We start from the raw sequence: 14,986 nt of genomic DNA on the forward strand, positions 1-14,986 counted from the left end.
AAAAGGATAGAAAGCCCAGAGATAAACTCACACACATATGGTCACCTTGTCTTTGATAAACGAGGCAAGAATATACAATGGAGAAAAGACAGCTTCTTCAATAAGTGGTGCTGGGAAAACTGGACAGCTACATGTAAAACAATGAAATTAGAACACTCCCTAACACCATACACAGAAATGCACAAAATGGATTGAAGACCTAAATGTAAGGCCAGACACTATAAAACTCTTAGAGGAAAACATAGGCAGAACACTCTATGACATAAATCACAGCAAGATCCTTTTTGACCCACCTCTTAGAGAAATGGAAATAAAAACAAAAATAAACAAATGGAACCTAATGAAACTTAAAAGCTTTGCAGAGCAAAGGAAACTATATACAAGACGAAAAGACAACCCTCAGAATGGGAGAAAACATTTGCAAACCAAGCCACTGACAAAGGATTAATCTCCAAAATATACAAGCAGCTCATGCAGCTCAATATCAAAGAAACAAACAACCCAATCCAAAAATGGGCAGAAGACCTAAATCGACATTTCTCCATAGAAGATATACAGATTGCCAAGATACAGATGACAGGATGCTCAACGTCTCTAACCATTAGAGAAATGCAAATCAGAACTACAATGAGATATCACCTCACATCAGGCAGAATGGCCATCATCATGAAATCTACAAACAATAAATGCTGGAGAGGGTGTGGAGAAAAGGGAACCCTCTTGCACTGTTGTTGGGAATGTAAATTGATACAGCCACTATGGAGAACAGTATTGAGGTTCCTTAAAAAACTAAAAAAGAACTACCATACGACCCAGCAATCCCACTACTGGGCATATACCCTGAGAAAACCATAAGTCAAAAAGAGTCATGTAGCACAATGTTCATTGCAGGACTATTTACAGTAGCCAGGACATGGAAGCAACCTAAGTGTCCATCAACACATGAATGGATAAAGAAGATGTGTCACGTATATACAATGGAATATTACTCAGCCATAAAAAGAACTGAAATTGCATTATTTGCAGTGAATTGGATGGACCGAGAGAGTGTCATACAGAGGGAAGTAAGTCAGATAAATACAAATACCATATGTTAACACATATATATTGATTCTTAAAAAAAAGGGAAAAGAAAAATGGTTCTGAAGAACATAGGGTCAGGACAGGAATAAAGACGCAGAAATAGAGAATGGACTTGAGGACATGGGGAAGGGGAAGGGTAATCAGGGACGAAGTGAGAGAGTGGCATGGACAGATATACATTACCAATTGTAAAACAGTTAGCTAGTGGGAAGCAGCTGCATAGCACAGGGATATCAGCTAGGTACTTTGTGTCCTCCTAGAGGGGTGGTATAGGGAGGGTTGGAGGGAGACGCAAGTGGGAGGAGATATGGGGATATATGTATACATTTAGCTGATTCACTTTGTTATACAGCAGAAACTAACACCATTGTAAAGCAATTGTACTCCAATAAAGATGTTAAAAAATAAGTAAATTAGAAAACAAAACAAGAAACAACAAATAAGTTTTTCAAGGATGTGCAGAAAATGTAACACTTGTACACTGTTGGTGAGAATGTAAATTGGTGTAACCACTCTGAAAAACAGTACAGAGAGTCCTCAAAAACATAAAACTAGAACTACCATAGGATCCATCAGTTCCACTACTGAGTATTTGTGACGTAAACAAAAACACCGGTTCTAAAAGATACATTCACCCCTATGTTCATTGCAAGATTATTTACAGTAGCCAAGATATGGAAGCAACCTAAGTGCCAATCAATATATGAATGGATAAAGAAGAAGTGGTATACACACACACACACACACACACACACACACACACACACACACACACCCCAGAATATTACTCAGCCATAAAATGAATGAAATCCTGCCATTTGTGATAACATGATGGACCTATGGTGTATTACGCTAAGTGAAATAAGTCAGAGATAGACAAATGAACAAACGGAACCAAACAGAAACAGAGTCTTAGACACAGAGAACAAACAGGTGCCAGAGGGGAGGGTATTGGTAGGAGGAGAGAAATAGGTAAGTGGTAGTGAGAGGTACGAACTTTCAGTTACAAAATAAATGAGTCACAGGTATGAAATGTGTAGTGTGGGAATATAGTCAATAATTATATAATATCTTTATTGTGACAGATGACAACCAGACTTATCATGGTGATCATTTTTAACATATAGAAATATGGAATCACTGTGTTGTGCACCAGGAACTAGCGTGGTGTTGTAGGTCAATTATACTTCCAAAACAAACAAACTCAGTGAAAAAGAGATCAGATTTGTGGCTACCAGAGGTGGAGGGTGGAGGGAGGGTGAATTAGATGAATGTAATCTAAAGTACAAGTTTTCAGTTATAAGGTAAGTACTAAGTAGGTAATGTACAACATGATAAAAATAGTGAACACTGCTGTATGTTACAAATGAAAACTGTTAAGAGAGTAAATCCTAAGACTTCTCATCATAAGGAAAAAATTCTTTTTTCTATTTCTTTAATATTATATTTATATGAGATGATAGGTGTTTTCCAAACCTCTTGTGATCATTTCATGATGTGTGTAAGTCAAATCATTATTATTGTACACCTTTAACTTAAACAGTGCTATATGTCAATTACATCTCAATAAAACTAGAACAAAATTTAAATTATTAAAAATTTAGGTCAAGGCTATAGAAAAATCCCTTTACTTCATCATAAGCATATCTACATAAATGTAGATCCGTAATAATTTTTGGTACCCAGTTAAAAGTTTAAATCAGTAAGTTCTGTTTATGAAAATTCATATAAATTTTTGAAATGTGCACATTTCTTTATATGTGTTCTTCTAGCATAAATGGTTTAAATGAGGGAGCTTATATTATCTTACCTTCAGTTTATTTACTGGGGCAAATATTTCCAAAATTAATTTTGAAAATTGTTTTCTTAGCCAACCTGGTGCTACTCAAAGTACATAGAAGCCTTAGAACAGGAAAGGATTCTTCTTAAAATTCAAGAAGAACTAGAAAGAAAGTTGTTTGCAGGTAATTTTTGCTCTTTGCTTACAGGGTTGCTTTGTTATCTTCTATTACAGATTAATATTAGCGGACTTTGTTAATTATTACTTCACTGTTTCCCTTATTTCTCTTATTTTTGTGCAGCCACACCATCTTTCACAAATTTCAAGTCTACTGCTTCCGCTGTCTTTGAAAAAGACCATATCTTCCCACAACATTCAGAGTGAGTTTCATGTGATAGTCTATCTTCAGTTCTTTCTTCCTTATTGTTAGAACTCTACCTGTCACTTGGCCATCTGGAGAGGGTAGGAAGGGATGAGGACTGATTCCTTCCCAACTGCTCTGACTCCCAAGTTAGGAGAATTTCAGAGTGTGTGTGTTCCGTCTGTCTCTGTTTTTTTCTCCTCTGCTGATGAGGAAAGACTATGACATACACCCAACACTACATCCTATTTCCAGAGTGACAGCACTCATGGAAGTGTATACACTGCTGCTGATAGGTACAAGATAAGTCATAGACTGAATTGATCAGTCCCATCCATGTCTCTCTGACTCACACACTAATGCACGTGCACACCTGCACAGTGCACACACAAACACACACACACACAAACACACACACATACACTTACACTCTCCAGTAACAAACTGATGGCTAGGAGCACCTTGCCTCCCTTCTGAATGGCACAGTCTCCTGAATAGAAAGGCCCCTGGGGAATGATAATTGATTGCTTCTATCTGCTCCTTATCTAGTCTTCTCTTCCACAAAGAACATTTATGGAAGAGTGGGCTTAGTTTTCCAAGGTTTCCCAAGCTGAATTTTTCTAAGTTCCACTTTCCCAAGATGGGAATATAAGAAAGAACTGAAAATCAAACTGGGGTCCTTCTCTCATACAGATACTGATGTGATTATACAGTTTTGATACTAGCATTAGAGTTTAACAATGCCCTTACAAAGTAGTATACTAGTATAATGTAATGTATGTGTAACCCATTGACCTAATACTTAAAGAACCCTGTAAAAGCCCCCTTTCTCTTATCTTCCATCTTGTAGCTTAGATTTTTGTTTCTGAAAATCCTTAGTTTTCTGGTTCTTGGGAGGGTTTGATGAGCAGGCCTTTATGCTCTTAGCCTGCTCATCTTTTTTCTCTTCTGATTTATCCTACTCACTGTGCCCTCTGTCAGTTCCCCCACCCCATAGACCAACCTCACAGTCCCTCCAACATTTAGGGTGTGCTGACACATTTGTTAACTTTTTTGATCCTTCTTACAACTCTGTGTACGTTTCTGTTTTTGTTGGTTGGGATTTAAATTTTCTCTAGCAGCTTATGTTTCAATCATTTCTTCTTTTTCTTCTTCTTTTGCAGGAATTCTTTAAACCAAATTTAACTAACATGGAAGCTCAAGTGAGTTTTTGACGGTCTGCTTTAGAGCAAGGCTATCATCTAAATAAAGTTTAGCTTGTTTTACTTCCACAGTTTGAAAACGACGTCTCTTCTGTACACACGACATACAAGACTATAAAAATTTTTTTAACTTATTTAGGATAAAATGACTTCTATCTAGGTTAGAAGAATCAAAATGTTTTGATTATCACCCACGTTAAGGAACTATGTTTTGCTCCTCAAGTAGTCTTTCAACAAATATTCCTTGAGCACTCACTATACGGTTGACCCTTGCACAACACAGGTTTGAACTGCACAGGTCCACTTATATGCAGATATTTTTCAATAGTAAACATTACATTACTACAAGATCTGTGGTTGGTTGAATCCACAGATGCAGAACTGTGCATACAGAGGAACCGTGGATACAGGGGCTTACTATAAGTTATACACAGATTTTCAACTTTGTGAAGGGTTCAGTACCCCTACCCTCTGTGTTGTTCAAGGGTTAGCTGTATTTGGTTAGCAGATATATTCAGCAAGTGCTTAGGGGACTAATATTCCTAGCAATAAATTGACCCAAAACATAGAGGGAAAAGCCTTCCCCACCTTATCCCTATCCCTATCCCACTCTAAAGAAACCGTGTATTAAAGCAGTGAGAACCAGACTTTAGTGTGCATAAGACTCACTGTAACATTTGCTAGCAATGCCGATTCCTGGGCTCACTCTCTGAGAGTCTGATTCAGTAGTTCTTGAGCAGAACCCAGGAATCTCCCTCTTTAATGGACATCCTAGTTGTGTGTGTGATATGGGCATTCCACAGACCACTCTTTGAGATAAACTGTTAGGGTAGCAAGAGAAGACCTTTAAAAGGCAAAAGTCCTCTTATTAACTGGAGTTACACTTATAGCAGAGAGAACCCAGACATACATCCTCCTATCCTCTTTCCTGGAGGGAAAGGAGTATCTGAAATAAATGATCTGGGAGGATGAACCTTCACCATCTGTTGGCCTCAGGACTCAGAAGCTCCAAGGACTGTGACCTGGCTTAGCAGGTTGGAAGCCTTAGACTTTCACCTTATTATGATCCCAGAAAGTATATTCAAAATAGGAACTACCATTCCTAATTCTCTAAAGAATTAGACATTGTAAAGGTGGGAAGTATCAGGAGGCACACTTCAAAGATCATTTTTCTTCTAAAGCAGTGGTTTTTTGGACACTTTTTTTTTTAAAGCATTGGAACCCTGTAGTTGCCTCTGCTCCCATACTCCTCTATACCCCATATTGGCCAAGAAGTTTGAATCTCTTTTCCATTCATTGCCTTTGTTTTTTGTTTTGTTTTGTTTTTTTTTTGATTCCATTCCTTTTCTGCCTTCTTTTGATTTTAACTGATCATTTTATGTGATTCCATTTTCTCTCAGCATATCAATTATACTTCTTCTTAAAATTTTCTTGTTGGTTGCCCCTAGAGTTTGCAATATACATTTACAGCTAATAAAAATCCACTTTCAAATAATACTCTGCTGCTTCATGGGTAATGCAAGTACCTTTTAACAGAATTTTCCAATTTCTCCCTCCTGTCCCTTATCATATTGCTGTCAATGAATTCACTTATCCATAAGCTGTAATCACTGAATGCATTATCGCTGTCATTATTTTGAGCAAACTGTTTTCTCCTAGGTCAATAAAGAATAAGAAAAATAAAAGTTATTATTTTACCTTCATTTATTCCTTCTCTAATGGTCTTTTCTTCTTTGTGTAGATCTGAGTTTCTGACATACCATTTTCCTTCTCTCTGAAGAACTTCTTTTAAAATTTCTTTCAAAGAAGGTCTGTTGTTTGCCTTAGGACATCTTTATTTCTCCTTAACTTTTGAAGGATAATTTCACCAGATAAAAAATTATAGGTTAGTGGGGTTTTTTCTTTCAACGCTTCAAATACTTCACTCTCTTCTTGCTTGCATGGTTTCTGAAGAGAAGGCAAATGCAATTCTTTTCTTGTCCCCCGGCTTCTTTCAAGATTTTCTCTTCATCTTTGATTTTCCACAATTCAAATACTATATGTCTAGGTGTAGATTTTTTTGTATATGTCCTGCTTGTGATCTCTGAGATTACTGGATCAGTAGTTTCATGTCTGTCATTAATTTTGAAAAACTCTGTCATTATTACTTCAAATATTTCCTCTGTTCCTTTCTTTTTTTTCTTCCGCTATTTCTATTACATATATCTTGTACCTTTTGTAATTGTCCCATAGTTCTTGGATATTCTATTCTGTCTTTTTCATTGCTTTTTTCCTCTTTGCATTTCAGTTTTGGAATTTTCTACTGACCTCTTTTCAAGCTCACTGATTCTTCCCACAGCTGTATGTAGTCTATTGATGAACCCATCCAAGGCATTCTTCATTTCTGTTTCAGTGTTTTCAATTACTAGCATTTCCTTTTGATTCTCTGTTTGAATTTCCATCTCTCTGCTTACATTATTCAGACGTTCTTACATATTGTACACTTTTTTATTAGATCTGTTAGCATATTAATCATAGTTATTATAAATTGCTGGTCTGATAATTCCAAAATCTCTGCCATATCTGAGTCTGATTCTGATGCTTGCTTTTTGTCTCTTCATACTGTGGTTTTTTTTGCCTTTTAGCATGCTTTATAGCATTTTGTTGAAAGTAACATATGATGCATCAGGTAAAAGGAACTGAGGCATATGGGCACTTAGTGTGTGAGGTTTTATGTTTATCTGGCTAGGACTTAGGCTGTATTTAATGTTTGCTATAGCTGTGGTGTTAGTGGCTGAAATTTCCTCTCCTTATTTTTTATCTCCTCTGTTGTTTTGGGTTTTCCTAGAGATTCCTTCATAGGGTCTGAGGTTTGCAGTTCTTTTATCTGTAATCCCTGTTATTATACAGGAGCACTATTAATGTGGTAGTAGAATGTGAGATAAAAAGTGTTTTCTAGTCCCCTGAGTAGATCTCAGTCCATTAGTGAGCCGGAGTTGGGTATTTCCCTTCTCCCATGTCAGTTAGGCTATGGGAAAACAACAGTCTGTTAGGCTTTGGCAAAATAGTTTCCCTTGAGGGCAGGCCTTGTTAGGAAGACCAGAGAACTCTGGGTGTATTCCAATATGGTTCCTCTATCCTTCCCCATACCAGAAGCAGGAGGGAATTTTTCTCTGATCTTTACAATGAGAACCCAGTGGAGCTCCTGGAAGTAAAATTCAAGAATGTAGTGATGGGGCAGGGAGGAGAGTATGGAAGCTAAGGGCCCCCTTGGATTTTTAACTCTCAAGCTATTCTACACTGAGCCTTGAGAAATTCATCAACTACCATTTAAAGTTTTCCTACTGAGGAGATTGGCTCAAGATAGCAGACTAGAAGGACATGCTCTCACTCCCTCTTTTGAGAACACCAGAATCACAACTAACTGCTGAACAATCATCAACAAGAAGACACTGAAACTCACCAAAAAAGATACCCCACATGCAAAGACAAAGGAGAAGCCACAATGAGATGGTAGGAGGGATGCAATCACAATAAAATCAAATCCCATAACTGCTGGGTGGGTGACTTACAAACTGGAGAACACTTATACCACAGAAGTCCACCCACTGAAGTGAAGGTTCTGAGCCCCACATCAGGCTTCTGAACCTGGGGGTCCGGCAACGGGAGGAGGAATTCCTGGAGAATCAGACATTGAAGGTTAGTGGGATCTGATTGTAGGACTTCAACAGAACTTGGGGAAACAGAGACTCCACTCTTGTAGGGCACACACAAAGTAGTGTGCACACTGGGACGCAGGGGAAGGAGCAGTGACCCCATAGGAGACGGAACTAGACCTACTGGCTAGTGTTGGAGGGTCTCCTGCAGAGGCAGGGGGAGGCTGTACCTCACTGTGATGACAAGGACACTGGCAATAGAAGCTCTGGGAAGTACTCCTTGGTGTGAGCCCTCCCAGAGTCTGCCATTAGCCAAATCAAAGAGTCCAGGTAGGCTTGTGTTGGGTTGCCTCAGGCCAAACAACCAAGAGGGAGGGAACACAGTTCCACCCATCAGAAGACAAGCAGATTAAAGTTTTACTGTGCTCTGCCCACCAGAGCAACAGCCAGCTCTACCCACCACCAGTCCCTCCCATCAGGAAAATTGCACAAGCCCCTTAGATAGCCTCATCCACCAGAGGGCAGACAGCAGAAGCAACAAGAACAACAGTCCTGCAGCCTGTGGAACAAAAACCACATTCACAGAAAGACAAGATGAAAAGGCAGTGAGCTATGTACCAGATGAAGGAACAAGAAGAAACCTCAAAAAAACTAAATGAAGTGGAGATAGACAACCTTCCAGAAAAAGAATTCAGAATAATGATAGTGAAGATGATCCAGGACCTCAGAAAAACAATGGAGGCAAAGATGGAGAAGATACAAGAAATGTTTAACAAAGACCTAGAAGAATTAAAGAACAAACAAACAGAGATGAACAATACAATAACTGAAATGAAAACTAAACTAGAAGGAATCAATAGCAGAATAACTGAGGCAGAAGAACGGATAAGTGACCTGGAACACAGAGTGGTGGAATTCACTGCTGCGGAAGAGAATAAAGAAAAAAGAATGAAAAGAAATGAAGACAGCCTGAGAGACCTCTGGGACAACATTAAATGCAACAACATTCGCATTACAGGGGTTCCAGAAGGAGAAGAGAGAGAGAAATGACCAGAGAAAATATTTGAAAAGATTATAATTGAAAACTTCCCTAACATGGGAAAGGAAATAGCCACCCAAGTCCAGGAAGCACAGAGAGTCCCATACAGGATAAACCAAAGGAGAAACATGCTGAGACACTTAATAATCAAATTGGCAAAAATTAAACACAAAGAAAAATTATTGAAAGCAGCAAGGGAAAAATGACAAATAGCATACAAGGGAGCTCCCATAAGGTTAACAGCTGATTTCTCAGCAGAAACTCTAGAAGCCAGAAGGGACTGGCATGATATACTTGAAGTGATAAAAGGGAAGAACCTACAACCAAGATTACCTGGCAAGGATCTCATTCAGATTCAATGGAGAAATCAAAAGCTTTACAGACAAACAAAAGGTAAGAGAATTCAGCACCACCAAACCAGGTCTACAACAGATGCTAAAGGAACTTCTCTAAGTGGGAAACACCAGAGAAGAAAAGGACCTACAAAAACAAACCCAAAACAATTAAGAAAATGGTCATAGGAACATACATATCAATAATTACCTTAAACCTGAATGGATTAAGTGCTCCAACCAAAAGACACAATCTTGCTGAATGGATACAAAAACAAGACCCATATATATGCTGTCTACGAGAGACCCACTTCAGACCTAGGGACACATAGAGACTGAAAGTGAGGGGATGGACAAAGATATTGCATGCAAATGGAAATCAAAAGAAAGCTGGAGTAGCAACACTCATATCAGATAAAATAGACTAAAACAAAGAATGTTACAAGAGACAAAGAAGGACACTACATAATGCTCAAGGGATCAATCCAAGAAGATATAACAGTTATAAATATATATGCGCCCAACATAGGAACACATCAATACATAAGGCAACTGCTAATAGCTATAAAAGAGGAAATTGACAGTAACACAATAATAGTGGGGTACTTTAACACCTCACGTGTGCCAATGGACAGAACATCCAAACAGAAAATTAATGAGGAAACACAAGCTTTAAATGACACAATAGACCAGATAGATTTAATTGATATTTATAGGACATTCCACCAAAAAACAGCAGATTACACTTTCTTCTTTTTTTTGTAGTTATTTCTGAGATATACATTTTAAAGTAATAACTAGAATTATGACTGGTAACATTATACCAGAACATATAAGATTTTTAGAAATTTCATGTAATGTCTGAAACATTTATATTAACATATTTCCATACAAATAACCCAAAGAAAGTTTAGTACTAGTTGTCTTTTTGTTTGTATGTTTTTTTATACTGCAGGTTCTTCTTAGTCATCAATTTTATTCACATCAGTGTATACCTGTCATTCCCAATCGCCCAATAGAGCACACAACAATCCCAAACCCACCGTGGTTTTCCCCCCTTGGTGTCCATACGTTTGTTCTCTACATCTCTGTCTCAACTTCTGCCCTGCAAACCGGTTCATCTGTACATTTTTCTAGGTTCAACATACATGCATTAATATACGATACTTGTTTTTCTCTTTCTGACTTACTTCATTCTGTTTGACAGTCTCTAGATCCATCCACATCTCAACAAATGACTCAATTTCATTCCTTTATATGGCTGAGTAATATTCCATTGTTTATATGTACCACAACTTCTTTATCCATTCGTCTGTCGATGGGCATTTATGTTGCTTCCATGACTTGCTTATTGTAAATAGTGCTGCAATGAACATTGGGGTGCATGTGTCTTTTGGAATTATGGTTTTCTCTGGGTATATGCCCAGTAGTGGAATTGCTGGATCATATGGTAATTCTACTTTTGGTTTTTTTTTTTTTTTTTTCAGTATGCGGGCCTCTCACTGTTGTGGCCTCTCCTATTGCGGAGCACAGGCTCCGGACACGCAGGCTCAGTGGCCATGGCTCACAGGCCCAGCCACTCTGCGCCATGTGGGATCTTCCCGGACCAGGGCATGAACCCGTGTCCCCTGCATCGACAGGCGGACTTTCAAACCCTGCGCCACCAGGGAAGCCCTATTTTTAGTTTTTAGGGAACATCCATACTGTTTTCCATAGTGGCTGTATCAATTTACATTCCCACCAACAGTGCAATAGGGTTCCCTTTTCTCCACACCCTCTCCAGCATCTGTTGTTTGTAGATATTCTGATGATACCCATTCTAACTGGTGTGAGGTGATACCTCATTGTAGTTTTTGTTTGTTTGTTTTGTGGTACGCGGGCCTCTCACTCTTGTGGCCTCTCCCATTGCAGAGCAGAGGCTCCGGATGCGCAGGCTCAGCGCCCATGGCTCACTGGCCTAGCCGCTCCACGGCATGTGGAATCCTCCCGGACTGGGGCACAAACCTGTGTCCCCTCCATCGGCAGGCGGACTCTCAACCACTGCACCACCAGGGTAGCCCCCCTCATTGTAGTTTTGCTTTGCATTTCTCTAATAGTTAGTGATGTTGAGCAGCTTTTCATGTGCTTCTTGGCCATCTGTATGTCTTCTACGGAGAAATGTCTATTTAAGTCTTCTGCCTATTTTTGAATTGAGTTGTTTGTTTCATTAATATTGAGCTGCATGAGCCATTTATATTTTTGGAGATTAATCCTTTGCCCAATGATTCATTTGCAAATATATTCTCCCATTCTGTGGGATGTCTTTTCGTCTTGTTTATGGTTTCCTTTGCTGTGCAAAAGCTTTTAAGTTTCATTAGGTCCCATTTATTTATTTTTGTTTTTATTTCCATTACTCTAGGAGGTGGATCAAAAAAGATCTTCCTGTGATTTATGTCAAAGAGTGTTCTTCCTATGTTTTCCTCTAAGAGTTTTATAGTGTCTGTCTTACATTTAGGTCTAATCCACTTTGAGTTTATTTTTGTGTATGGTGTTAGGGAGTGTTCTAATTCATTCTTTTACACGTAGCTGTCCACTTTTCCCAGCACCACTTATTGAAGACACTGTATTTTCTCCATTGTATATCCTTGCCTCCTTTGTCATATATTAGTTGACCATAAGTGTGTGGGTTTACCTCTGGGCTTTCTATCTTGTTCCATTGATCTATGTTTCTGTTTTTGTGCCAGTACCATATTGTCTTGATTACTGTAGCTTTGTAGTATACTCTGAAGTTAGGGAGTCTGATTCCTCCAGCTCCGTTGTTTTCCTTCAAGACTGCTTTTGCTATTCAGCGTCTTTGTGTCTCCACATAAATTTTAAGATGATTTGTTCTAGTTCCGTAAAAAATGCCATTGGTAATTTGATAGGGATTGCAGTGAATCTGTAGATTGCTTTCAGTAGTATAGTCATTTTCACAATATTGATTCTTCCAATCCAAGAACATGGTATGTCTCTCCATCTGTTGGTATCTTTAATTTCTTTCATCAGTGTCTTACAGTTTTCTGCATACAGGTCTTTTGTCTCCCTAGGTAGGTTTATTCCTAGGTATTTTATTCTTTTTGTTGCCATGGTAAATGGGAGTGTTTCCTTAATTTCTTTTTCAGATTTTTCATCATTAGTGTATAGGAATTCAAGAGATTTCTGTGAATTAATTTTGTATCCTGCAACTTTACCAGATACATTGGTTAGCTCTAGTAGTTTCCTGGTGGCATTTTTAGGATTCTCTATGTATAGTATAATGTCATCTGAAAACAGTGATAGTTTTACTTCTTCTTTTCCAATTTTTATTACTTTTATTCCTTTTTCTTTTCTGATTACCGTAGTTAGGACTTTGAAAACTATGTTGAATAATAGTGGCAAGAGTGGACATCCTTGTCTCGTTCCTGATCTTAGAGGAAATGCTTTCAGTTTTTCACAATTGAGAATGATGTTTGCTGTGGGTTTGTCGTATATGGCCTTTATTATGTTGAGGTAGGTTCCCTCTATGCCCACTTTCTGGAGAGTTTTTCTCTTAAATCGGTATTGCATTTTGTCAAAATATTTTTCTGCATCTATTGAGATGATCATATGGTTTTTCTTCTTCAATTTGTTGATATGGTGTATCACATTGATTGATTTGCGTATATTGGAGAATAGTTTCATCCCTGGGGTAAACCCCACTTGATCATGGTGTATGATCCTTTTAATGTGTTGTTGGATTCTGTTTGCTACTACTTTGTTCTGGATTTTTACCTCTATATTCATCAGTGATATTGGTCAGTAATTATTTTTTTTGTAGTATCTTTGTCTGGTTTTGGTATCAGGGTGAATGTGGCCTCATAGAATGAGTTTGGGAGTGTTCCTCCCTCTGCAATCTTTTGGAAGAATTTGAGAAGGATGGGTGTTGACTCTTCTATAAATGTTTGATAGAATTCCCCTGTGAAGTCATCTGGTCCTGGACTTCTGTTTGTTGGAATATTTTTAAACACAGTTTCAAATTCTTTACTTGTGACAGGTCGGGTCATATTTTCTATTTCTTCCTGGTTCAGTCGTGGAAGGTTATACCTTTCTAAGAATTTTTCCATTTCTTCCAGGTTGTCCATTTTATTGGCATAGAGTTGCTTATAGTGGTCTCTTAGGATGATTTGTATTTATGCAGTGTCTGTTGTAACTTCTACTTTTTATTTCTAATTTTGATTTGAGTCCTCACCATCTTATTCTTGATGAGTCTGGCTAATGGTTTATCAATTTTGTTTATCTTCTCAAAGAATCAGCTTTTGGTTTCCTGGTCTTTGCTATTGTTTCCTTTGTTCCTATTTCATTTCTTTCTGCTTGGATCATTACGATTTCTTTCCTTCTGGTAACTTGGGTTTTGTTTGTTCTTCTTTGTCTAGTTCCTTTAGGTGTATGGTTAGATTGTTTATTTGAGTTTTTTTCTTGTTTCTTGAGGTAGGCTTGTATAGCTATACACTTCCCTCTTAGAAGTGCTTTTGCTGCATCCCATAGGTTTTGGATCATTGGGTTTTCATTTTCATTTGTCTCTAGGTATTTTTTGATTTCCTCTTTGATTTCTTCAGTGATCTCTTGGTTATTTAGTAACGTATTGTTTAACCTCCATGTGTTTGTGTTTTTTATGTTTTTTCCTCTCTAATTGATTTCTAATCACAAAGTGTTGTTTGTGGTCAGAAAAGATGCTTGATATGATTTCAATTTTATTAAACTTACTGAGGCTTGATTTGTGAGCCAAGATGTGATCTATCCTGGAGAATGTTCCATGCGCACTTGAGAAGAAAGTGTAATCTGCTGTTTTTGTATGGAATGTCCAATAAATATCAATTAAATCTATCTGGTCTTTTGTGTCATTTAAAGCTTCTGTTTCCGTATTTATTTTCATTTTGGATTATCTGTCCATTAGTGTAAGTGAAGTGTTAAAGTCCCCCACTATTATTGCGTTACTGCCAATTTCCTCTTTTATAGCTGTTAGCAGTTGCCTTATGTAGTCTTTATTTTAAAGCCTATTTTGTCTGATATGAGTATTGCTATTCCAGCTTTCTTTTGATTTCCATTTGCATGGAATAACTTTTTCCATCTCCTCACTTTCAGTCTCTATGTGTCCCTAGATCTGAAGTGGGTCTCTTGTAGACAGCATATGCTGCTTGCTTTTGTCAAGAAGCATAAAGAAAAGACAATTACTTTTTTTTTTTTTTTTTTTTTGCGGTACATGGGCCTCTCACTGTTGTGGCCTCTCACATTGTGGAGCACAGGCTCCGGATGCACAGGCTCAGCGGCCGTGGCTCACAGGCCCAACTGCTCTGCGGCATGTGGGATCTTCCCGGACCGGGGCACGAACACATGTCCCCTGCATTGGCAGGCGGACTCTCAACCACTGCATCACCAGGGAAGCCCGATAATTACTTTTGGAAGTCTTAGTGTGTATATGTTAATCCCAAACTCCTAATTTATTCCCACACCCCTCCTTTCCACTTTGGTAACCATAAGTGTGTTTTCAGAGTCTGTGAATCTCTTTCTGTTTTGTAAA

The 14,986-nt window shown here is 38.2% G+C and overlaps 1 protein-coding gene across 5 annotated transcripts in view; it reads left to right on the plus strand.

Moving 5' to 3' along the window:
* RGS22 (regulator of G protein signaling 22) overlaps positions 1-14,465 on the plus strand; it is a 165,950-nt gene extending 151,485 nt beyond the window's left edge. For 3 of the 5 annotated variants that reach the window (XM_067711622.1, XM_067711624.1, XM_067711623.1), the window contains 3 exons: positions 2,954-3,047; positions 3,165-3,243; positions 11,344-14,465. In XM_067711622.1, coding sequence (XP_067567723.1) covers positions 2,954-3,047; positions 3,165-3,243; positions 11,344-11,620 — 450 coding nt within the window. In that variant the 3' untranslated portion in view covers positions 11,621-14,465. Of the gene's footprint in view, positions 1-2,953; positions 3,048-3,164; positions 3,244-4,387; positions 6,080-11,343 lie in introns of those variants that run through there. The other 2 variants (XM_067711625.1, XM_067711626.1) reach the window with 2 other exon arrangements.
* Positions 14,466-14,986: the final 521 nt, after the last annotated feature.

This window comes from Pseudorca crassidens, chromosome 17 (assembly GCF_039906515.1).
Source record: "Pseudorca crassidens isolate mPseCra1 chromosome 17, mPseCra1.hap1, whole genome shotgun sequence".
NCBI classification, from domain to species: Eukaryota; Metazoa; Chordata; class Mammalia; order Artiodactyla; family Delphinidae; genus Pseudorca; species Pseudorca crassidens.